Source organism: Sus scrofa, chromosome 13 (genome assembly GCF_054392235.1).
Source record: "Sus scrofa isolate SSC_HxYL_T2T_F1_AM1 chromosome 13, Sscrofa_HxYL_maternal_Yorkshire_Landrace_v2.0, whole genome shotgun sequence".
NCBI classification, from domain to species: domain Eukaryota; kingdom Metazoa; phylum Chordata; class Mammalia; order Artiodactyla; family Suidae; genus Sus; species Sus scrofa.
In genome coordinates, this window is record NC_139395.1 from 132,466,799 (window position 1) to 132,492,438 (window position 25,640).

Below are 25,640 nucleotides of genomic sequence, written 5' to 3' on the forward strand. Positions count from 1 at the left end.
ATGCTGCTTGCATTCCATTCAAGTGCCCTTGACCACATGTCATTGTGTGATGAGTTGAGGATATTGGATATCTGGGTGTATATTTGTTAGGAGTGCTACACACCACTTGGGTAAATCCTAGGTATTCCTGTTGCTAATTTCACCCTTGTAAATTGTTTGCCTTATGCTTTCACTCTGCTTGGGCAGAGGTAGGCATTGTTAAATCTGACTCTTACGCTTCAGTTTACAAACTGGATTTGGTTCTCTGCTATCTTATGTCATTGTTAATGCTGCAAACTCCAGGCCAGGACAAAATCTAGCTAGACCCAGGGAAAAAGTGGTGGAGTTGGGAAACTTGGATCTTGTTCTCATGGTAACTGGGATTTTTGAATTTTCTTGAATTCAGCTATATTTATTAATAAACTTTAAAATTTATTTTATAGAAGTTGCCGTTCTCTCAAACGGTTTTAATATATTACATCTGCATTTGTCTTACAGGTAACAATTGCCTGTGATGCAGTTCTCAGTTCAAAATCTCCATACAGAAAGCAGGACCCAGACACATGGGAAAATGAATTGCCAGTATCCAAATATGCCAATAACCTCACCCAGTTGGACAATGGAGTCAGGATTCCTCCAAGGTGAGGGTCAGGCAGCAAAATGGAACTTTGCCCCCTAAAACTGGCCAAAGGAATATTTATTTTTTCATATCTTCACTGGATTAGTGATTATATATTTTATCAGATGCCTTTTATTAAAAATAAGCTCAAATATTCTCTCTAGAATTATCTATACCTTTGGAGTAGAGGCTGACCATGGCCAGCCCACATGGCTGAACCAGTCCCCATCCTCAGGCCTCCAGTTGCAGGCACTTGCAGCTCTTTGCTTGAGATCTTTCTCTGCCTGCTGAAGCCAGGGACGCCAATGCTCGGGACAGCCAGAAACAGAGTTATGCTCCTTCCTGTCCTTCTGGAACAGCCCCCAACCTGTGACTATGGAGAGGAGGGATGAACTCCCTAGATCCCTACCCTCAGGTGGGGTAACTGTCCTGGAGTTCCGAGCGAGTCTGAGCCCCAGAGCCAGTGGGATCATCTGCTTGTTGACAGTCCCTGCACTGGTGTCTTGCCCTTGCAGTCCCTTCTCTCCCACACCACTCGCCCTGGAATCACCTACAAACAAACTAATTGCATTCAACTCTTCATCTCAGAGCCTGCTTCTAGGGGAACCCAACTTAAAAAACTCATAGTGGGGAGTTCCCGTCGTGGCTCAGTGGTAATGAGCCTGACTAGTATCCATGAGGATGTGGGTTCCATCCCTGGCCTCGATCAGTGGGTTAAGGATCCAGCATTGCCATGAGCTGTGGTGTAGTTTGCAGATGTGGCTCGGATCCCATGTTGCTATTGCTGTGGTGCAGGCTGGCAGCTACAGCTCCAATTCGACCCCTAGCCCGGGAACTTCTATATGCCGCAGGTCCGGCCCTAAAAAGCAAAACAAAACAAAACAAAACAAAAAAACAACAAAAAAACTTACAACGGTCTTTGGTTGTCGCATTTGCCTGGAATGCTGTGTAGGCTACATTAGTGCCTCCTGGAACTAGATGCCAGTGTGTTTCCTGTGGCAGATGCTAGAGAGACTGAGCAGGAAGGTTAGGAATGTGTGATCTGGTTGAACCCTAACTGGACTGCATACCTGTTCTGTGTTGTCTTCGGGAAGGCATGATATCTCTGGGTCTCTTTTTCCCGAGGTAATGGTGATGCTGAAGAGTTATATTTGAATTAAGTGATAAAACTTCTGTAAAGCACCTGGCATACACCCGACATTTAACTTTCAGTTCAGCCATTTTCCTTTCTACTTGATTTAGATGGTCAGAGTAGTAGAGTTTTATTTAAACTAGTCTTACTATGTACATGTGGGTGATGCTTTAGAACTTTAGATGTTTGTACACATGGGGTCTTTAATATTTTAAGCTTCCTCAGGCTCCACTGTCCTTCACGTAAGGAATTTTAAGGGAATGACCTTCCTTCCTACCCTCAGGTTCTTTGTCAGTTTTCTAAAGTAAAAGAGCCATCTCGAAGAATCTGGGAGGGGCTGGCCCTGATTGGGGTGGCTGGCAGGGTATTGAGTGGTCCTGCAGCTCTGGAAGGCTCGCGGTTATTCCACTGACTGTTTCCTGTGACCACCGTCTCTCCTGCTGCACCCCCCACCCCCACCCCCCGCCACCGCTGAGACTCTCCATTTTCCTAGGTGTAAATTTTCTACTCACACCTTAGGCTCTGGCTGTGCTAATTGCTCTCTGATGACTTTCCAGTGGTTGGAAGTGTGCCAGGTGTGACCTGCGGGAAAACCTCTGGTTGAATCTGACTGACGGCTCCGTGCTGTGTGGGAAGTGGTTCTTTGACAGCTCTGGAGGCAACGGGCATGCACTGGAGCATTACAGAGACCTGGGCTACCCTCTAGCTGTGAAGCTGGGAACCATCACTCCTGACGGGGCAGGTGAGTGAGCCTTTACCAACTTGGGCCCTTGCAGTGACTCTCTCTTAATTTAACCAGTGCCTTAATCTCTGGGGTTGGAGGGCGTAGGCTCTGGACTCAGACGGCCCAGGTTTGAATCCTGATTCTGCCTCTCGTTAGCTGTGAGGGCTTGGGTGAGTTTTCAAGTCCTTCTAAACCTCAGGTCCCTCATCCTAAGGATAATCATGGTACCTCCCTCGAAGGTTTATTAAGGTTGCATAAGCATCTAGCCCAGTACACACAGTAGAGTCTTGATAAAAATTCACAACTATTGTTAGTATCTTTCTGTGTCTCTCTTGGCTAAGAGGACAGGAGTAGGAACCAGGACTCATGAAGTGAACATGCATAATCAAATCTACCGTGATAATAGTAGGGGGAAGTCCTAGCATTCACTATGGGGATTAGTATCATTTTAGGTGCAAATGGATTCATGATGGAGAAGATGGGTTTTGCAGGATACTCTGTATGCAGAGTCCCTGACATCAGCAGGCAGTGATGGTGTCCAGCGCAGCAAAGGATTGGGAGTTGTTCCTGCTTGTTCTGTCAGCTTCAGAATTGGTTCTCTTTATGCTCTCACATTGCATGCTCTAAAAGGTTAGCTTTTGGCCATGTTTGTACAGTTAATTCCTTTTCCCATTTGGTAAGGGAAAAGGGAAATAATATCAGGGTCCATAATGAGAAACTTAAATACTGAGCAGTGCCCATAAGAACCCATCATCTGGAGTTCCTGTTGTGGCACAGTGGAAATGAATCCGACTAGGAACCATGAGGTTTCAGGTTCCATCCCTGGCATCGTTCAGTGGGTTAAGGATCTGGAGTTGCCGTGAGCTGTGGTGTAGGTTGCAGTCACAGCTCAGACCTGTGTTGCTGTGGCTGTGGCATAGGCCAGCGGCTACAGCTCTAATTTGACCCCAAGCCTGGGAACCTCCTTATGCCGCAGGTGCGGTCCTAAATAAAAAAAAGAACCCATCATCTAAGCATCACTGAAAACATTTATGAAGCACAGACCTTGGTCAGTCTTTTCCATCTGTCCAGGAGTTAGTCTCAATTTCTTCTTCACTTTAATGCAGGATGATTTTTAAAGGAAAAATACAAAGTCTTTTGTCTTCTTCTCTGTTATCTTTTTGTGACTGCATTAGCCTGCTTCAAAGTTAATTAGTAAAGATGTTTCCAATATATATGGTATTCTCATACCATACTTGTCAACCATGCACTTGCCATTAAACTGGTTTCATTTCTCATTTGTTTTGTAATTGAGGAATGGCAGTTAGGTCACTTCAAGTTTCTTTTAATTCACCTTTGGGGAATTTTCCTACTTCCAAAGTTTGCTGGACTTGCTTTAACTCATTAGAGAAAAGTAGCTGCAAGAGTCCCAGGCATTGGTGACACAAATTTTCCCCTCCAGCAAATAAACACAAGCCAGGTTGAATCCTGAGCCTTCCAGGATCTGAAGAGGAAATTCAGGACATGCAGTTGGGTTCAGGCTTATAGCAAAGTGCTTATAGGTCATTGCTATGTCGAATGACTGCTGTATGTGGTAACCATCATTGTTCTTGTAGGGCCTACACAGAGAAGGGTTTGTAATGTAGATATTCTGCTGGGTACAATTGCATATTCAGATGTTTCTACTTTCAGTGCTGTCTTAACGTTGCCTTTTTTTTTTTTTTTTAACTTGAAGTATGGTTGGTTTACAATGTGTTAGTTTCGGGTGTACCCCAAAGTGATCAATTATACATTTACATATATCCATTCTTTCTCAGATTCTTTTCTATTATTAGGTATTTCTATTATCCCTGTGCTATATGGTGTGTTCTTATTATCTGTTTTGTATATAGTAGTGTGTATCTGTTAAACTCAAATTCCCAATTTATCCTTCCCGCCGCCTTTCCCCTTTGGTAACCATAAGTTTGTTTTCTATGTCTGCGAGTCTGTTTATGTTTTGTAAATAAGTTCATTTGTATCATATTTTAGATTCCACATATAAGTGATATCGTGATATTACCTTTCTCACACTGACATCCCTTAGTGTGATAATCTCTAGGTCTAACAAATGGCAATGTTTAATTCCTTTTTCTGGATGAGTAATATCATGTAGTGCTTGGATAAGAGCAGTCATTGTTAAGGCCAGCTTTCTGAACATCCTATTCAAGACTACAATTGTTTGTATATGGGGCTCTGTTCTAAAATTTCAGTTGAGTTATGTCTTATTTGTCTTTGAGTTCCTAACAAAATCTGACACATAGTAGGCATGAATACTTTTGAGTGAACCAACTGGTGTAAGTATTTAAATAATTAGATTCTATTTAAATGTATGCTAATAATAAAGGCAGGGATTAATTCTATTCTCTGTGTAACTTTAATTTTCCAAAAGCCTTTTCTTTCTAGCACGAAACTTATTTTCAAACTGTGATTTAGAGTTGCTCTAAAGTTTCTTTCGTTTCATCTTGGGGAGGGGGAGTTTTATATTTGCCCTTTGATTATAGACATCATGTCTCACAATTTGGGTATTTCTTTTCAGTCATTTTTCTCTTCTAAGGCCTTGATTAGTTCTTATACAAACACACACACACACACAGCTTGTATTTTTACAAAAATTTGAATCACACTGTTTAAAGTTTTATTCCTTGTATTCTCTATTTAACATTAAACTATATCTTTCCTTGTCATCAAATGGTCTTCAGTATCCCATGATAGTTCTATAAATCATTTCACTATTCCCCTGAGTTGTGAGTTCTTACAGTTTTGCTGTTCTGATGAACATCTTTGTACGTGTGCAAATCTTTGAGGGTTCGTCTAATAATTTTTTTTTTTCCATTTTTGCTGCCCCCAGGGCAATGGAGCTCCTGGGCTAGGTATCATATCTGAGCTGCAGTCATGACTCAAGCTGCAGCTGTGGCAACGCGGGATCCCTAACCCACTGTGGCAGGCCGGGGATCAAACCTGAGTCTCAGTGCTCCCAAGATGCCACCAATCCCATTGTGCCACAGTGACTTTTTAGGAACAATACCTATGAACAAAGGGTTGAACATTTAAAATTTTCAGTTGCTGAGTTTCTCTTTTAAACAGCCATAGTAATTAATGTTCCCTCTAGAACTGTATAAGAATACCCATTTTTACATAACAATCTTTGAAATTTTGGGTATTCAAAGTTTGTACAAAACCTTTGGTAATCTGTTATCATGTTTTAATTTCTTTCTTTCTCTCTCTTTTTTTTTTTTTGCTTTTTAGGGCTGCACCTGAGGCCACATGGAGGTTCCCAAGCTAGGGGTGTAATCGGAGCTGCAGCTGCTGGCCCACACCACACCCACAGCAATGTGGATCCGAGCTGTGTCTGTGACCTACACCACAGCTCACGGCAATGCTGGATCCTTACCCTACTGTGCAAGGCCAGGGATCAAACCTGAATCCTTGTGGATCCTAGTCAGGTTCTTTAACCATTGAGATGTGAAGGGAACTCCCTTGTTTTAATTCTTTATAGTGAGGCTGAACATTTTTCATAGTATTTTTGGCTGTTTGTAGTTGTTTTTGTCAGTTTCTTAGGCTGATTTTCTAGTAGGTATATATTTAGGTGTTTTTGTTTTGTTTTAGTGAGGCAAATAAAATGTTCATTGAGAGAGAAGAGAGAAGATAGGTGTGAAGAAAGCACCGTGGGCTGCCAGGGGGCAGAGAGACAGAGATAGATAGACAGAGAAAGAGAAGAGTCTTTTTGGTTTTTAAAAACTCCTTGACTATTAAAAATATTAACCCGTTATCTGCCATAATTAAGTTTTTTTCCCTTGGTAGAAGAGAGAAAACTTTTAAGGTTTTCCTTATTATGTAATTGAGAGCATTTGAATAAATATTCTTTTTTTTAACCATAGAAAGTATAAAACACTGGCAAAAGCCATGTAGAACCTGAACCCATGAGGGTTCTTGAATTCACTTAGCTGAAAAAAAGTTCGCTTTTTGAAAATAGATCAGTATTTGATTCCTATTTATCTTGCACAGAGTTGGTTTTAAGGCAAATAATTATTTTCGGTCTAATTATCATTTCTTATTAGTTTATGGGAGGCATTGATTTTATTTTTGTTTCTTTTAAATCAGTGTAATAGATTGCTCCTTGTAGCTTATTGTTGATGCAAAAGCCAGTAAGTTAATGAAAACATGCGTAAAGTTTCCTTAAATGTCTGGTGATGGGCCTTGTGGATGTGGAGGCCCAGGAGGGCAGGGGGAACCTCTGTCTGGGGGGTGGGGTGGCCACCTCCTGAGGAAGGTACCACTGCTGAGGATGTGTCCTCCATCCTCTGTGGGCTCCTGAGGCGAATTCAACTCATAGGAGACAGAGTCTCAAAGTCAGGGCGTTGATTTTTTTAGTTTCTAATGAGAACCACAACTGCCTGTAAGTGGGATGTTTATGTCAACTTGACCAGTACATTCCTTCCCTGTGGGAAGATGAATTATATTTAGAATATTGCTTAGTGAACATGGAATCCAAAGCAGGTTGTGAACTCAAATATTTAACGGTCATGTGATCTAATCACCCCGGTGTCCTTCTCCCCAGTAAGGATATACTTGTTCAGAGAGACACTCCTTCTCATCTTGAGGTCTCAACCTAGACTTAGTTCTTCCAGAAAGCCTCCATCCCCCCAGGCGAGGCCATCGTGGTGGCCTGGTAATAAAAGCGGGCCCCATATCAAATGCCGCTCTGAGTCCCCATGGTACAGCAACAAACAAAGAAACAGATCTCTGTACAAACAAAAAGCTTTTCTCTGTGGGAGGAGATGTTCATTTGGCAGAGCAAGGATGAGGTTTGTGGTGGGAAGGGAATGAAGAGGATGGGAGACAGGAGAGGATGTTGTTTTCTTTCATCGTGAAAATGAGTTCACCTGAGAAGTAGCCTCAAAGCTTTGGTGACGGCAGGAGAAATTGCCTGTCCCAGCGGCCCCTGCCCCAGCCCAGCGTCATCTCAAGGCAGTTTTCCTTCTTTGGTCATCTTCACCTCTGACCTGAGCATCAGCCCAAGAGTTTGGAATCTAAGCATTGACTACTTCATTTAATTTTTTGTTTTTTTTTTTTTGTTTGTTTTTTTTTTTTTTTTTTTGCTTTTCAGGGCCACATTTGTGGCATATGGAAGTTCCCAGGCTAGGAGTTGAATTGGAGCTGCAGCTGCCAGCTTACACCACAGCCACCAGCAACGTGGGATCTAAGCTCTGTCGGTGACCTGCCCCACAGCTCACGGCAACGCCGTATCGAGGCCAGGCTTGAACCCGCATCCTCATGGATACTAGTTACCCTTGAGTCACAATGGGAACTCCCTGTTTTGTTTCATTTGGTCCTCCACTCCCCAACCCATGGCCTTCATTTTAGTTTTGACCTGGCTTGTGCCCCACCTGCGTGCCTCTGTAGCACCTCGCACTGCTCCATTGCGACGCTTTTCACAAGATCTTGTAACTGCGTTACCCCAACCCCTGACAGCAGGGCCTGAGCCCACGTTTGTTGCTATATCTGTAGCATCCAGCCTAGCCCCTCACACATGGCAGGAGTAAACAGTGGAGGAAAACAGAAACACCAATAAAGTTTGTTTCTTTACCTTTTTTCTTTTTGTTCTTTTTTTGCTATTTTATTGACATCTCTTTACTCTTACTTGTTTTCCTTTTCTGACCACGGTCTAGGTTATGTCTGGCCTGAGAGTTACACTGTCTGCATTCATTTTGTGTTTGGTTTTCTAGATTAATTGCTGGAGTGCTCTCTTAGTTTTCTTCTTGTCTGTGGCAGATGCTCTATAGGTATACAAATATGAGCTCATGCTGGAGAGATGCAGTTTGGTGGATGGATCACATTTATAATGGAGAGGAGCATTTCTCATCCTTTCCTCTCTGGCTTATGGCTTGGTGTTTGACCAGGAGTTCTGTTCTTTTTTCCATGTGAGCTGTGACAGCAGAGCAGTGAAGCCACTTCTCTGGTTCTGTTAGTCTTTAGTCTTTCCAAACACAAGATCTTTACCTCTCTCTCCTTCTGCTTTCCTAGGTGGGAATCTGAGGGCGGGATTTGGACTTCTGCCATTTTCCGGGGCTTAGGAAGAGAGCCTAAAGTCACATGAAGTAAACCATTGCCAAGAAGACATCTGTTGAGGTCTTTTATAGCAAACCAGTGTTCTTATAAGAATGTTTGAAATAATAAAGTTAAAACTTGTGAGGACAGGGACCCTGCTTATCTTATTTAATATTAAATTTGGAAAAAAAGGCAAAAGACTAAAAATAAACTTTTCTGTTCAGAGATAAGAAATTATTATTTTTATATAGTTCCTTATGGAGTCTCAGTCTTTTTTTTTTTTTTTTTGCTTTTTAGGCCACAGTAGCGGCACACGGAAGTTCCCAGGCTAGGGGTCAAATCGGAGCTGCAGTTTCCGGCCTACACCACAGCCACAGAAACTTGGGATAAGAGCTGCATCTTCGACCTACACCACAGCTCATGGGAATGTCAGATCCTTAACCCACTGAGTGAAGCCAGGGATCAAACCTACATCCTCATGGATACTAGTCAAGATTAATTTCTGCTGAGCCATGACGGGAACTCCCTGGTGTCTCAGTCTTGGTGCAAGTTGCAGTCTTCATCACTATTTTCTTTTTCGATAGTTAGTTTTGTAACAGTGCATATATTATTTTCTTTTTGATTTTTTGTTTTTTTTCGGCCGTGCCTGTGGCATACAGAGATTTGAATCTGAGCCATGGCAGCAACCCAAGCCACAGCAGTGACAATGCTGGATCCTTAACCCACTGGACCACTAGGGAACTCCTGCATATACTATTTTCTAACCTGCATATCACATCAATGAGTTATTCGTGCTCTAAGCCTTTTCTTTTATCTTTTCCCTTGTATGGATTTTTCCTTGCTGTCCAAGGCTTGAGTTGTCATTTAACTTGAAAGAATGACTGGTTTCCTTCTAAAGTAAGTGTAGTTACTCATAAAATTCTGCTTGGGCTATTCTTAGGGGAATCTTTTTGTGAACTTCCTAATTATATTTCTTAGTGCCACCTTTTTTGTTTTTTGCTTTTCAGGGCTGCGTCCATGGCATATGGATGTTCCCAGTCTAGGGGTTGAATCAGAGCTGGAGCTGCCGGCTTACGCCACAGCCACAGCAATGCCAGTTCTGAGCCGTGTCTTCAACCTGCACTGCAGCTCACAGCAATGCTGGATCCTTAACCCACTGAGCGGAGGCCAGGGATCTAACCTGCATCCTCATGGCTATTAGATTCATTTCCTCTGAGTCATGACCAGAACTCCAGCTCCACCTTTTTTTTAAGTCACCGTGGGAGTTGGGGAGAGTGATACCTGATGCAATGCTTATTTGCTACAATAGTTTCAGACTAAGACCTGACTTTGCTAAGCTGAAGTTGGAAATAAAGTGTTTCCCAATGGAACATGTATAAGGATTTTCAGCCTGAGTCTACTTCAAATTTCTTTTCTTTCCTTTCTTTCTTTCTGTCTGTCTTTTCAAGGCCGTACCTGGGGCATATGGAGGTTCCCAGGCTAGGGGTCTAATTGGAGCTGCAGCTGCCAACCTAGGCTAGAGCCGCAGCAATGTGGAATCCAAGCCATGTCTGTGACCTACACCACAGCTCACGGCAATGCTGGATCCTTAACCCACTGAGTGAGACCAGGAATTGAACCCGTAACCTCATGGTTCCTAGTTGGATTTGTTAACCTCTGAGCCACGCTGGGAACTCCCAAATTTCTTTTCTATGACTGTATGTCATTTATAAATTCTTCATGATTGCCAAGTTTAAGGATCACAGTTCATTTTTAGACTTCTTGTGTGTTACTCAACTAAACTGTTTTTACTATTGGAGTAAGAAGTAACATTTTACTGTGTCTGACCAAAATCATGTCATATTTTGAAGCAGTTACTCCCTAGAGATAGAAAGTTTTAATTTCTCACCATGTGGAGCCTGATGGCTTAAGAACCATAGAATTCTATGTGATTTTCACTTATTTCAAACTCCTTGAACAATGCCAAGCTTACATTTCTAGCAATCTTATTATGTTCAGTTCGGGCTCTGATAACTAGAGGCTTAAAGTCTCGAGTCTTCAAACTATCTCACTAGTTAATAATTACCAAAGTTAAAGTACTCAGGGAGTGTCATTTTCACTTTCTAGTCAATATTTAAGTGGTATTTTCCTGTCACTGGTCATAGGTTAAAAATACTGTTGATGTATTTATTTCAAATTATTAGTTTGAAGAATTTTGTTGGGGTTTTTTTAGGATTTAGATTTTTTGTAAGTATTTTCTTAATTGGGCTGGGGATTTTGTTTTTTGTTTTTGAGAGTACTGAATTATATTTAAAAGAGAATGTAGATGAAAGCTGCTATCAGCAAGTTAAAATGGGCCCTAGGGGAAGAGGGAGAGAAGAGAAATCTATACAATGTTTAATCTAGTTTTTTTTTTTTTTTTTTTTGCTTTTTTAGGGCCACACTCGCAGCATATGGAGGTTCCCAGGCTAGGGATTGAATCAGAGCTACAGCTGCGGGCCTACGCCAGAGCCACAGCAGTACCAAATCTGAGCCGCCTCTTCGACCTACCCTGCAGCTAATGGCAATGCCAGATCCTTAATCCACTGAGAGAGACCAGGGATCGAACCTGTATACGCGTGGATACTAGTTGGATTTGTTTCCGCTGTGCCGCAATGGGAATTCCCACAATGTTTAATTTATTAATAATAGAAAGACTGGCTTTTGTTGGATGGCAGTGAGTCTCCATGTATCTGGGTTGAAGTCAGAGGGTCACCATAGTTCCCGTTTGTTACTTTTTTCCTCTTCCTGATGTTGTTCCAGAGAGCAGGAGACTCCTTGAACAATCTATCCTTTACTGTCCTAATGAATAATATCTTTATATCTAGTTTCAGATTTTGTTTTTCAGATTTAGGAGTGGGAGTTCCCTGGTGGCCTAGCAGTTAAGGATCAGGCATTATCATTGCTGTAGTCAGGTCACTGCTGTGGCACGGTTGCGATCTCAGGCCTGGGAATTTGTGCATGCCTCAAACGAGGCCAAAAAAAAGAAAGAAATTTAGGAGTGAAGAAATTGTGTTTTTTGACTCTCCAATCCTGTTACTGGCCTAGGATGGTGCTTCACTGAGTGTTTTGGTCTCCTGAGAGATCTGAGGAAATAGTCTGTTGCAGAGGAAAAAGGACTGGACCAGATTCAGAAAACTTGGGTTCTGGGCCACATGGGGGATTCGAGGCAAGTGATCTAACTTTTCTAAGCCTCATTTCCTCATCTGCACAATGGGTCTGAAAGTGTTTCCCTCTCCCGCATTGCACTGCTGTGAGGTCAGATAAGGCTGTAGTTCTGATAGCTTTTTTTTTGCCATGGCATTTGGAAGTTTCTGGGCCAGGGATTGAACCTACGCTACAGTGGTGATCTGAGCCACAGCAGCGACAATGCTATACCCTTAACCTGCTGTACCACCAGGGAACACCTCAGATAGCTTTTGAAAACTCTAGGCTGGAGTTCTCGTTGTGGTGCAGCAGAAATGAATCCGACTAGAAACCATGAGGTTGCGGGTTCAATTCCTGGCTTCGCTCAGTGAGTTAAGGATCCGGCGTTGCTGTGAGGTGTGGTGTACGTCGTAGGCGTAGCTCGGATCTGGTGTTGCTGTGGCTGTGGAGTAGGCCAGCAGCTGTAGCTCTGATTGGACCCCTACCCTGGGAACCTCCGCAGGCCGTGGGTGCAGCCCTAAAAAGACAAAAGACAAAAAAAACCAACCAAACAAACAAAAAAAACCAAAAAAAACAAAAAAGAAGAAAACTCTAGACAGTGCTTCTCAAATTTAGCTGTGCATATGGGGATCTTGTTAAAGTGCAGATTCTCTTTAAGTCTGGGTGGTGGAGGGCTCAAGTTTCCGTGTTTTTCTTCCAGCTCTCAGGTAATGCTCCTACTTTCGATCATACCCCACCTTTGGGGAAGGCAGGTTTGGTCTAAAGCATTCTGTTGTCAGATGGGAAATGAAGGTCCTGAGGAGAGAAGCCGCCCAGCTCACAGCCTCCCCACCCCAGTACATGGTGAAGGGGTTACTGATGAGGCCAACATAATGACCCTCAGGCCCCAGGGGAGGGGGAAGGGCAGGGCCTGGGGCAGGGGGTGGGAGGCTACCCTTGTTACCGTGATGTACAGACAGATGTGCTTCGAGGTGGACCTGTTTGGGAAGCACCTTGATCTTCACACATCTCTTATCAGCTCTGTGAAGTATGGGCATTCAAGTAGGAAAGAGGGAATGGGGGGGCAGGTGGAGGTGGAAGGGGGTGAGGTGGTAGGTCTGAGACCTTCCCTAGAGAGGGTTCCTTGGGCAGAGTTTGGTTTTGTCCTGGACCTCACACCCCTGTCCAGCCATTTAGCTGCCCCAGGGCCTGTGTGTTCTCGGTTCCTCACAGGTTCTCCCTGCCATGGGTGGATAGTGTCACCCTCTCCTCCCTCACCCTCTCCTCCTTCTGAACCTATATAGTTATGCCACTGGATCTGGGTTAGAAAAATCAGAGTTAGGCACTTATATTTGTCAATTTTTTTGTGTGTGTGCCTGCTGCACGTGGATGTTCTTGGGCCAGGGATCGTACCTGTGCCATAGCAGCAACCCAAGCTGCTACAGTGACAATGCCAGATTCTTAACCTGCTGCACCACAAGAGAACTCCTATATTGGTCAAATTTTAAATGATTTTCACTTTAGACACTGTTCTTTTTTTCTTGTTTCAGAAAACCTTTAAAAAATTACTTTCTGAAATGTCAAAAGAATTGGGTTTATTTACAAGAACACCTCTTTATATTGCTTATCGTCTGTTGTCCCTCCTGTTGAAACTCACAGAGGTTTTGTATTGTTCATGGATACATCCCAAGCCGTGCTCAGTTGGTGCTCAGTAAGTATGTGTTGACTATCGAATGACTGGATGGCAGATCTCAGTGCTCATTTTCTCTTCATCCTCCAGATGTTTATTCTTTCCAAGAAGAGGAAGCTGTTTTGGATCCTCATTTGGCCAAGCACTTAGCACATTTTGGAATTGATATGCTTCATATGCACGGGGTAAGAAAGTCCTCTTTTGTCTCTGTTCCCCCCTTTCAGGGAAACTGTGGTTTATTTATGTAATTCCTATCACACAGATCCTCATCGTATAGGTTTTAGGTTTTAATGCTTGCATTTACTTCTTGAACTTAATTAGCATTTGCTTCTGCTTATCAGCTTAGATTTTTAAATTTTGTAATCAAAAAGGTACCTCATTAGGTACCATTTTGTTTTAGTTGGATAATTTCTGTCTCCTTTGATGGAGTGTTGCATGAATCACACTTTGTTCAGTCAAGGGAGAAGGTACAGGGAGATGACCTTTAAAATGTTCTGTGGCCAACATCACTTTCATTAATTTCAGAAAGGGAAGCAGAGCTCCTGGGGCGGGGGGGGCGGGTGGTGGAAAGAATAAGCCAACAGATTATGGTTGATGGAAACGCTTTGCCTCATTTCATATTGTGTCTTCAGGCTGGTATCGTGACTATGCATTATTTGTCCCTTTGAGGAGCTGGTTAAATGTGTGTGTTTTGCTTTAGCCTTTCCCTCCCAGCCCAGGCCATCTCCCTTTCCTCATGTTCTCCTCTCTAACTTGTGCCACTTTTTTTTTTCTTCCCTGTGTGAGACTTCTGTTTCCTTTTTTCTTTTTATATATAATGATTTTAATTTTTTTCCATTATTTTTTAACTTATGTTCTCTACTCTTCTTTACACCTCCCTCCTATATTGAGCTTCTCCCAAGCCCCATGGTTTTATTTCACTTTCCTCTCTAATCGCCTTGCTTTTTTCCTGCTGTGTTGCATTGTATCTGCCCTTGATATTATTCTGCGTGGTTCTTTTTTTTTTTTTTAATTGATTCCTATTTGTCTTCTTCCTCCTCCTATCTCCTTTCCTCTCAGTTTTGTCTCTTTTATTTTTAAATCTTTTCAATGTGGGCTTTTTAAAAAATTGTGTAAAGATATACCAACATCAAATGTACTGTTTTAGCCATTTTTTAAGTGTACAGTTTTAGGGCATCCAGTGCCTTTGCCTTGTGCGACCATCACCATCTCAGTTTCTTTGAAGGAGGCTGTTTATTCCTCTGTTTCATTGGCGGGGTGGGAGGGTGGGGGGAAGGCAGAAACGTCTATTGCTGTTAGAGATAATTCACAGGATATGCGATGAGATCCTGAGTGATGGTCATCGTGAGCGTTGCTTTTCCTCAATGATGTGGCCCCAGACAGAGAACGGGCTCCAGGACAATGACATCAAGCCTCGGGTCAGCGAGTGGGAGGTGATCCAGGAGACTGGGACGAAGCTGAAGCCCATGTATGGCCCCGGGTACACAGGCCTCAAGAACCTGGGCAACAGCTGCTACCTCAGCTCTGTCATGCAGGCCATCTTCAGCATCCCGGAGTTCCAGAGAGCGTAAGTGTCCCGTGCAGACCTGAGTGCTTCCCCCCCAGCCACGTCCAGTCAGGCAGCGCATGCTGGGGAAACCCTTCTTCACCAACTTCACTACCCATCTCACCACACCATCTGTGCTGTAATTTCCTGCACTGACGCTGGGTGAGAACACGTGTCAAGGGTTATGGGCTGGGGTGAGGTAAGGAGAGCTTTGAAAAACTTCCTGCTAGGATTTGCCATATTAATAAGGGCTTCCATTTTTAGACTCTCACCTTCTATGCCGAGGAGATAATACTGATTAATCTTCACAGCAGACCTGCCATATCTCTGCCTATAGAGGTGCCACAAGAGATTCAGTGATTTGTTTGGTCAGTGGTGAGTGAGTGAAGTTTCTCAGAGGATTTAGGCTTTTCATTTTTTGCTTCTCACAGTGTGGTTCGCAGATGGTGCCGGTCCTTGGACTGCTGGGTAAGGATCGGCAATGAGTTAAGTATATGAGACTGAGCATTCAGAAATTGTTGGAGTAATTTGATGTTGCTTTATTTTGTCAGTGGCATTTCATTTTTCTATTTGACCCTTGAACAACACAGGTTTGAACTGCATGAGTTCACTTCTATGTCAAATTTTTTTCAATAAATACATCCTACAGCACTGCATACACCATCTGTGTTTGGTTGAAACCATGGATAAGGAGGAACTGTGAATCCAAAGGGCTGACTGTAAAGTTAAGCATGGAATTTTGACTGCGTGGAGGGTTGGCGCCCTGAGCTCCCATGTCGTTCAGGGGTAAACTGTAATTTATTTTTATTGTATTTTTAAAGGCATCTGTATGAGTTGAAATCAGCAAACAAGCTGGATCTTCACTTCAAGTAATAGGGAGGCATTGATTTAGGGTGCTTCCTAACAGTGGGAGAACAGGCTGCCTTCTTCTTCCCTTACCAAGGGGCAGAGGGGCCGTGTCTCTGGGCATTTTCTTTTCTTCTTCTTTTTTAATTTTACAGCCGCACCTGCAGCAGATGGAAGTTCCCAGGCTATAGGGATCTAATTGGAGCTGCAGCTATGGGCCTGTGCCACAGTCACAGCAACTCAGGATCCGAGCTGCATCTGCAACCTCCACTGCACCTTGCTGGATCTTTAACCCACTGAGCAAGGCCAGGGATTGAACCCACATCCTCAAGGAGACTATGTCATGTCCTTGACCTGCTAAGCAACAACGGGAACTCCTAGGCATTTTCTTCCTTAGACTGGGCTTAGGGTAGGGAGCTGTGGAGACTGGCAGCTGGTGTGCTCATGGGCAGCTACTGCCTAAGTTTAGGAAATAATCTCTAGTGTTTTCCACAGCAGGTAGGTTTCGACCTCGGTTCAGATATGGAAGAGGATACACTTGTGCTTTAACAGACTGACAGGCACACAGCATACTAAGAACAGCAGAGGGCAATGTTTAATCCACATGGAGTTGAATGCTAATGACTTTATGGTAGTTAATAAAAGCGTATCAAATATTCTTTTCTTTCCTCTCTTGGTATTCGAAGTCTTTCTTCTTCTTACTGTTTCTGGCTTTGGAAATTTATGGTCAGTTTCTATATCAGGCTTTCCTTTTTTTCATCCAGCCAATAAAGAGTGGGTTCTGCTCAGCTCAGCTGTGCACTGGATGTGGGGGTAAAGGAGTAAACCACAGGACTTGGTGCCCTGGCCCCACTTGGGGAAATAGACATTAAATTAATGGTCCCTGATTTGTGATAATTCTACCTAAGATTTTTTTGACTTTCTGATAGTGCAAAAGTATGTATTAAGTAGAAACTACTTTTTTTAATTGTTCTTTCCCCAATACATTTTTTTTTCCTACTGTACAGCATGGTGACCCAGGTACACATACATGTACGTAGTCTTTTTTCTCCCATTATCATGCTCCATCATAAGTGACTAGATATAGTTCTCAGTGCTACATAGCAGGATCTCATTGCTAATCCATTCCAAATGCAATAGTATGCATCTATTAACCCCAAACTCCCAATCCATTTCACTCCCTCCCCCTCCCCCTTGGCAACCACAAGTCTATTCTCCAAGTCCATGATTTTCTTTTCTGTGGAAAGGTTCATTTGTGCTGTATATTAGATTCCAGGTGTAAGTGATATCATATGGTATTTGTCTTTCTCTTTGACTTACTTCACTCAGTATGAGAGTCTCTAGTTCCATCCATGTTGCTGCAAATGGCATTATTTTGTTCTTTTTTTATGGCTGAGTAGTGTTCCATTGTGTATATATACCGCATCTTCCTAATCCAATCATCTGCTGATGGACATTTGGGTTGTTTCCATGTCTTGGCTATTGTGAATAGAGCTGCAATGAACATGCGGTGCATGTATCTTTTTTCAGGAGAGTTTTGTCCGGATATATGCCCAAGAGTGGGGTTGCTGGGTCATATGGTAGTTCTATGTATAGTTTTCTAAGATACCTCCATACTGTTCTCCATAGTGGTTGTACCAGCTTACATTCCCACCAACAGTGCAGGAGGGTTCCCTTTTCTCCACACCCTCTCCAGCATTTGTTATTTGTGGACTTATTAATGATGGCCATTCTGACTGGTGTGAGGTGGTATCTCATGGTAGGTTTGATTTGCATTTCTCTAACAATCAGTGATGCTGAGCATTTTTTCATGTGCTCGTTGGCCATCTGTATATCTTCCTTGGAGAAATGTCTATTCAGGTCTTTTGCCCATTTTTCCATTGGATTGTTGGCTTTTTTGCTGTTGAGTTGTATAAGTTGTTTGTATATTTTAGAGATTAAGCCCTTGCCAGTTGCATCATTTGAAACTATTTTCTCCCATTCTGTAAGTTGTCTTTTTGTTTTCTTTTTGATTTCCTTTGCTGTGCAAAAGCTTATCAGTTTGATTAGGTCTCATTGGTTATTTTTGCTTTTATTTTTGTTGCTTTGGGAGACTGACCTGAGAAAACATTTGTCAGGTTGATGTTAGAGAATGTTTTGCCTATGTTCTCTTCTAGGAGTTTATGGTGTCATGTCTTATGTTTAAGTCTTTCAGCCATTTTTAGTTTATTTCTGTGCATGGTGTGAGCGTGTGTTCTAGTTTTATTGATTTGCATGCAGCTGACCAGGTTTCTCAGCAATCCTTGCTGAAAAGGTTGTTTTTTAATTTTGAATTTTGTTCTTTTCCTGGATTAGCGACAGGTGGTACCTACTTCCTTGTGACCCCAGGCAGGGCAGCAAGCCACAGCCCCGCCCCTGTCACTTACAACCATCCGGTACCCATATAGCCTTTCTGGTCTTCACTTTCAGTATAGTGTTCAATAAACCACATGAGATAGTCATCACTGTATTATCGTATGGGCTTTATGTTAGATGATTTATTCCAGCTGTAGGCTAATATAAGTGTTCTGAGCACATTTAAGGTAGGCAGGGCTAAACTGTGATGTTAGGTAGGTTAGATGTATTAAATCCCCCCCCCCCTTTTTTAAGGCTCGCACCTGTGGCATATGGAAGTTCCCAGGCTAGGGGTCGAATCAGAACTATAGCTGCTGGCCTATATCACAGCCACAGCAGCGTTAGATCCGAGCAGCGTCTGAGACCTACACCATAGCTCATAGCAATGCTGGATCCTTAACCCGCTGAGCAAGGCCAGGGATTTAACCCACATCCTCAAGGATACTAGTTGGGTTCGTTTCTCCTGATCCATAACAGGAACTCCCTAAATGCATTTTTGACTCAATATATTTTCAACTAACATTGGATTTATTGGGACATAACCCCATCTTTTGTCAAGGAAGATCTCTAATAAGAACAACTGTGTTGTCATAAACACCATAAGTTCCATGGAAGAAAAGGGAAGTGGGTGATCAGGGAGCATCTCTTTGAAGAAAGGACACACAAAGGGACACTCACCTTCACTGGTGTGCAGGAGAAGGAGAGACAGGATCTTGGACAAAAGGAAGGGCAGGTTTGAAGCCCTGAGATGGGAAAACCTTTTAAAAGGTTTGCATTGTGCATTGTATTATTTTTATAAATGTTTACCTATGTCTTGTGCTTGTATTATCATTTAATTTGGGAACAATGTAGCTTCATTTTATCTGTCTCATGCCCCAATAAATTTTTTTAAATATTGAAGGAAAATCCTTATGGTAGGTGTTATGTGATTATTATTTCTTTTAAACTAGAATGGAAGAAACTTGTGGTCTTTCGCAAAGCCCAACAATATTTTTCAGGCTTTACAGTCTATAGTTTTTGAAAATATTTTCTATACCTCACAGTTTGATGAACAATTAACTTTCTGACTTTTTTCTTCAGTGAAAAAATGTACCTCCAGTCTGTATTTTGGGTTTAAGATTTGAATCTCTGATCCTGTCTCCTTTCAAGAGTTTTAGAATTTTATAGTACCTATTCTTTATATTCTATTTCCCAAACGTTTATTGTCTATATTAGAGCATGGGCAAGTTATTAGTCATACTGTCCTCAGTCTTTTGGTTCTTTTACCAAATATCACTGAGTGAAAGTACTTGTTCCTCCGACTCCTTTTTTCCCAGTGGGACACACTCAGTGGGGTTTTGTCCAGGGGCAGTCTCTCCATTTTCTACTGAGAAAGAGTGACTCACAGAGAGATTAAATGACTTATGCACAACCACAGTGTAATTTGGGAACATCAGCCGGACTCCTTGATACCCCCCGTGCCACTTGAACCCAGTTTACATTTCAAAATCATTCTGATGGGGAACAAATCTAAATACACTGGTGTACAAATGAAATGACAACAAAGATGGATTGTCAGATAGCAAAACTATGTTTTTTCTTTGAAAACTAATAGATTACAAATCGAAGATACCATAAGTACTTTAAAAATTACCTAGCATTACTGCTACATTTCAATTTAATTTTAATAAAGATTATTCCTTGTTCGTTAGAAAAGGAATGTAAATTACTAGCACAGTAGACTTTTCTGACATCAAAGATTTATCCCCTTAACTTTATTTTTCTCCACCTGCCCTGCCTGAAAGGCTTTTACTATTGTTCATCTTACCAGTGAATTTTTTTGTTTGTTTGTTTGTTTTTTGTCTTGTCAGGTTTTGAGATCAGATAAAGACTGGATCATAAGAGAGATAATGTCTATAATGTTTACCATGTTGTATATTACTAAGAATTCTTTAGTGCAAACTCTAGATAAACTCAATATAGTTTGATTCCAAAGTTTGGTTTATATATTATTTGGCTCTTGGTCCATTGAAAATTTCTAGTTGGAATTGTTGCCCTAGTGCAAACTCTAGATAAACTCAATATAGTTTGATTCCAAAGTTTGGTTTATATATTATTTGGCTCTTGGTCCATTGAAAATTTCTAGTTGGAATTGTTACCCTAGTGACGCATCCAAAAGTCATTCAAATGGGACTATTCCAGAAGTGTGTGCTCTGTAATCTTGATGTCGGTGTATAACCTGGGATACATATTCCAAGTTTATAGGGAGCAGGTGCCTGGAAGTTTCTAGTACCTGAGGGATCTAATCAGAGGTCATTACTAACTATAGTGTATCAGGGTCCTCTGCCAAGGTTTTATTGCAGCAGTGCCTGTTCTGTTGGGTTATTAGGTAGTCAGTTATAGGATTTGGTTATGTGATTACATGATATGAATGTATTGATTTAACCGAAATTTATTGAGTGCCGTTTACATGTCAGATGGTGTTTTAGTGCTGAGGGTGTAGTAATTTAGATAAAGTCTCTGCCTTCATGGAGATTATATTCTAGTATGTAATCTCTGGAGAGATAGATAATAAACAGGAACAGAGATAAATTGTATAATTACCAATAGTGATGCATTCTAAGAAGAAAATTAGTCAGGGTCAGGTGAAGAGGGAAATAGGAAGGGTAGGGAAGTGATTTTTAATGAGACCTAAAAAGGAGCAAGGATCCATAGGGAGAACATTCCAAAAAGGGATGACTGGGTGGCATGACCCTGAAGCAGGAGTGAATGTGGCATGCCCTGGGCAGCAAGAAGGGGAAGCAGCCAGAGTGTTGTGGGCTGTGGGAGAGGGGTAGGAATGAAGTCAGAGAAGTGGGCAGAATAGGTTGCAGGAAGGGCCAGGGAAAGGGATCTGCTTCTGGATTCTTCTCCCCAGAGCTTTCAGGCTCAGAGAGTCAAAGCCTCAAGAGGGAAAGGCGAAAAGCACAAACCAGGAGGTTTGAAATAGGAAATTAACTTAAGAGGTAAAAAAAAAATGAATGTACATTGAGATGAGAGATGGGTGGTTACAGTGAACACTGCCCTGTCGGGTGAACTGATCAGAAGGAGGGCTTGTGGGCTGCTCAAGGGACTGTGGGTGGACACACAGGGTACAGCTGACAGTGTGGTTCAGGTCACGGTTTGGGAGTCAGGCTGCCTGCATCCACTCTGGACTTAATACTCCCTCCTGGGTGATTCTGAAAGCTACCTAATGAATTTGCATCCTGTGTTCTCATCTCTCAAATGGTGTAATGATAATAATCCCTTTCTCATATGATTGTACTAAAGACTTAGGCAATATAGAAGCCCCGTGGAAATGATATTACCATCATTGTGTATTTCAACATCATTAGAACAGTTCCTAACCTTGTCTTTCATATTTGAGATGGTAGTTGCATTGGCCTAAGCCAGTGGTCCTTGACTCTGGCTCCATGTTTGAATCATTTGGGTAACTTCCAAAAGACTCCCAAGTCTCAGGCCTCAACCTCAGGCGGTGTGATCAGAGCATCTGGGGATAGCGTTGGCTCCATGTTTTCTCCTTGAAACTCTTTAGGGGATTCTAACCCGCACCTGGATGGAGACCCACTGATAGAAGCATAAACATTTTAGGGAGGCCCATGAATATGGCTACAGAGATAGGAGCTCAGGAGAAACTTCTCTTCAGATGGATAATTTTTTTTTTTTTTGGTCTTTTCAGGGATGCACCTGTGGCATATGGAAGTTCCCAGGCTAGGGGTCCAATCGGAGCTGTAGTTGCCGGCCTATACCACAGCCACAGTAATACCAGATCTGAGCCACATCTGTGACCTACACCATGGCTCGTGGCAGTGCTGGATCTTGAACCCACTGAGCAGGGCCAGGGATCAAACCCACGTCCTCATGCATACTAGTCCGGTTGTTACCTCTGAGCCACAATGGGAACTCCTGGATGATTTAATTTTGATGGAAAGGCTAGGAGATCTTAACTGGCATGATGGCTGATTTTAGTTCTGTTCATGTCTCAGTTCCTACGTTTTGATTGTCACTTCTCATTTTCTAGGTATGTCGGAAATCTGCCAAGAATATTTGACTACTCTCCTTTAGATCCAACACAAGATTTCAACACACAGATGTAAGTGTCCAATTACAGTTTTTAAGAAATGTGTCTGACAAAGTGTTCGTAGTGGTTATCTTGGGGTTGCAGAATTAAAGGCAATTCTCTTTTCTTTATTTTCTGTATTTTTAAAAGTATTCTAAGATGAGCATGTGTTGCTTTGATAAGAAGAAATAAATTAGTAAAGTTATAAAATACTGAGAAAATTTGAAAATGGAATCAGTATCAGGCAGAGTCAAATGAATGAGTTATTTGTCATTGAGATACCGTGTTCCACCTAAAAGCAGCTATACTTACTGAAATTTGTAGACAATTTTAATATCTCTGAGGGGAAACAACAATGACCTTTTTGTCTGTTTCTCCCTCCTGTTCAGGACTAAGTTAGGACATGGCCTTCTCTCAGGCCAGTATTCAAAACCTCCAGTGAAATCTGAACTCATCGAACAGGTGATGAAGGAGGAACACAAGGTATGTGACTGTGAGTCTGCCATGTGCATGTGGAGGAAGGAGGGACTTCCCGCCAGAGTGAGGATTTCCTGTGATTTGATGAATGGGTGGCTGTGCATTTAGCAAGCTGTCAAAACAGTTCTTTCATTTTAGAGTTTAGGATGTCTGTCTGCTTTTAAAAACCATGCCAAGAGATGGCCAGAGTTGGGGTTTCCAGAGGCAGTTGCTTTATGGATTATATCTGATTGCCATCATTTAATGGCTTTCAGAAATAATATTCTTTATAAAATAGAGTGGAAATAGAAGGAATAAACATAAAAATATAAACATTTCCCCTTCATAACACAATCTTGGCCCTTCTAGTGTTTTTCCACTTCTAAGCCTCAACTTTTTTTTGCTAGGCTTTCTCAAGAGACTGGTTATTAAAAAACAACACACATTCCTATCCCCCCAGAGCTGAGGATTCTGAATTTCTGGGGAGAGCTGGGAAGTCCTCATTTTTGAAAGGGGGTTGGTAAGCATACTCTAGTATAAGAAACTTAGTTGGCCACTTGGTCAGAATTAATTGATTAATAAGAAGATGTCCTTCTTCTCCTAGTAACCAGAGTCGCACTTCCATGTTCCTGCAGGATGGCCCACTGACTGCTGCCTGGGCAGTTCTGTTAACACAACTCCAGAGGGTGCCACTCACAACCTGTTCTCTTCAAGTGGGGCCCTTGGAACTCTGCTGTGTGCAGCTTACACAGCTGTATTTTGACGGCCTTGGCTCTCACTGCAGATGTCCTGGGTCGAATGTAGGCCCCACTTCCCCAACATCTGCCCTGCCTTTAGGGTACCATGTCTTGACTCAGTGGGCAAGTTCTTTCAATTCTCTTTCTCAGGTGTGCGACCTCTGTGCTCCCATCTTAAGTCAGTCATCCTTAACTAATGCCTGCAAACTGAGAGCAGGAATTGAAAGTGAATATGTGCTTTTTTATAATGAAGCCAATTAGCTGGGGAAATGGAGCAAACAGGAGAAGAGAGATTAGGAAGGGACATAGAGGCAGTGTTGGGGGTGGAAGAAGGAAGTAGGTTGTGAGGAGGGTGGGGAGGGATGTAGACATTTTCGGTGGCCAGGAGATGGAATGTCGTGGGACAGAAAGATTGAAGTCCTCCAGTTGCGCTGCTATCCAGCATCGCAAGATAACGAGCTCTTTGTCCACCTGAGACTAGAAGACTCTCAATTGGAGTGCAGTTGAAATGGTTTGGGTGTAGGGTTGGGGTATGGAGTTCTCCAGGCTCCATCTACCTTTGAGCTCTTGTGTAACTTTGAACAGGTGATGGTGAAAAAACCTGGTCCAAGATGTGGTTTTCGATCACATTTATTCTGGGCTTTCATCCAGGCTGTTACTTCTTGGGCCACTCTTGGGGCAGAGTCCACCCTTCCTGGTGGAGAAGGAGACTGGATGGGGATTCAGGAGCCTGGCTCCCTCTCCAGGCTCCGCAGGGAGCTATAGACTGGGGCGAGTCCTGTGACTTTTCCTTCTCAGCCATCAAATGGCAGATTAATCCCACTGGTGGTTGTGAATATTGTAAGCGTGAAGGTCCCCTCTCTAATGTAAATAAAATCTGTGTGCTTTCCAGGACTGTTGTGCTTTTGGAATCTCCTCATTTGAGAAAATGTGAAATGAAAACTCATCAATTTAGCAGTCTTTGAAAGGAAAACTTGATTTTGTTAATATCATAATATCCTTTTACATTAGAAAAAAAGTAGTTCTTTTTTTATTTTTATTTTTTGGTTTTTTTTAATGGCTGCTCCCATGCCATAGGGGTCCAATCGGAGCTGCAGCTGCCAGCCTACATCACAGCCACAGCTATGAGGGATCTGAGCTGCATCTGTGACCTATACCATAGCTCGTGGCAGTGCTGGATCCTCAACCCGTGGGGTGAGGTCAGGGATTGAACCCGCATCCTCATGGATACTAGTCAGATTCATTACTGCTGAGCCACAAAGGAAACTCCCAAAAAGTAGTTCTTACATGAGCAAGACATATTTAGTCTACCAAGGTCTGGGGGCCCTAGGCCCCTCCCTGCTGTTGGATTCATACGGTAGCTATGTGATATCCAGGTGTCTGAGGCTTGCAGATGGGAACCCCTGTCCCACATGGCCCACAGGGTGTAACCTAGGAGCACTTGGGCCATATCTGTCCTGTGGGTATGTTTTGCTTGGCCTCCACACACAGTATCTGAATTTCTAGCTTCTCTTAAACACTTAGAACCTCTGGCAACCCCCAGGCCCAGGACAGCAGTGGCCGGAGCTGAGTAGCAGCCCTCCCTCCATGTGAGACACGCAGTCCCTGGCCAGCTTCAGTCCTTTTGTGGTTCGTGACTTGGCTGGGATGCTGGGTATTTGGGTCTGTAACCCTTGACCTAGATGACTGGTAAAGTCCTTTCCCCACTCTGAGGTACCAGGATCAATAGGGTCCCTTTAACATTCAAAATGAGCTTGAATTGACCTTATGATTTTCCCTGTGTCCCTGGAGGTATCTGTTTCAAGCTGCAACTTAGGCAGGTAATTCATGGTAAAATTCCACTCTTGACAGTGGAGGGAATTAACTATCTGAGGCATCAGGATTTTCATCAGCATTTGGTTTCAGAGAAACCAATTTGTGAGAATTGTTCTTCTAGGTCTTGTGAGCCCTTTGGTCAGGTGGTCTTGTGCCAGGTTTATGGCATTTGCATCTTGTTTTTTTTTTTATTTTTAAAATTTTTGTTTTTATTTTTAATTTTTAAAATTTTTTATGATTATTTTTTCCATTATAGTTGATTTACAGTGTTCTGTCAATTTCTACTGTATAGCGAAGTGACCAGTCATACATATACACACACATTCTTTTCCTCACATTATCCTCCATCATGCTCCATCACAAGTGAGTGGATATAGTTCCTGTGCCATGCAACATGATCGCATTGCTCATCCACTCCAAATGCGATAGTTTGCG

At 42.5% G+C, this 25,640-nt stretch overlaps 1 protein-coding gene across 5 annotated transcripts in view; it reads left to right on the plus strand.

Annotated features, from left to right (window-relative positions):
• The window catches only part of USP13 (ubiquitin specific peptidase 13), a 126,671-nt gene that overhangs the window by 48,221 nt on the left and 52,810 nt on the right, over positions 1–25,640 (plus strand). For all 5 annotated transcript variants that reach the window (XR_014824387.1, XM_013982225.3, XM_021071212.2 and 2 more), the window contains 6 exons: positions 478–620; positions 2,288–2,472; positions 13,445–13,539; positions 14,734–14,921; positions 22,159–22,230; positions 22,587–22,680. Coding sequence is in view for 4 of the 5 variants with exons in the window: in XM_013982225.3 (XP_013837679.3) it covers positions 478–620; positions 2,288–2,472; positions 13,445–13,539; positions 14,734–14,921; positions 22,159–22,230; positions 22,587–22,680 (777 nt within the window). In the remaining variant the exon portion in view is untranslated. The remainder of the gene's footprint in view (positions 1–477; positions 621–2,287; positions 2,473–13,444; positions 13,540–14,733; positions 14,922–22,158; positions 22,231–22,586; positions 22,681–25,640) is intronic.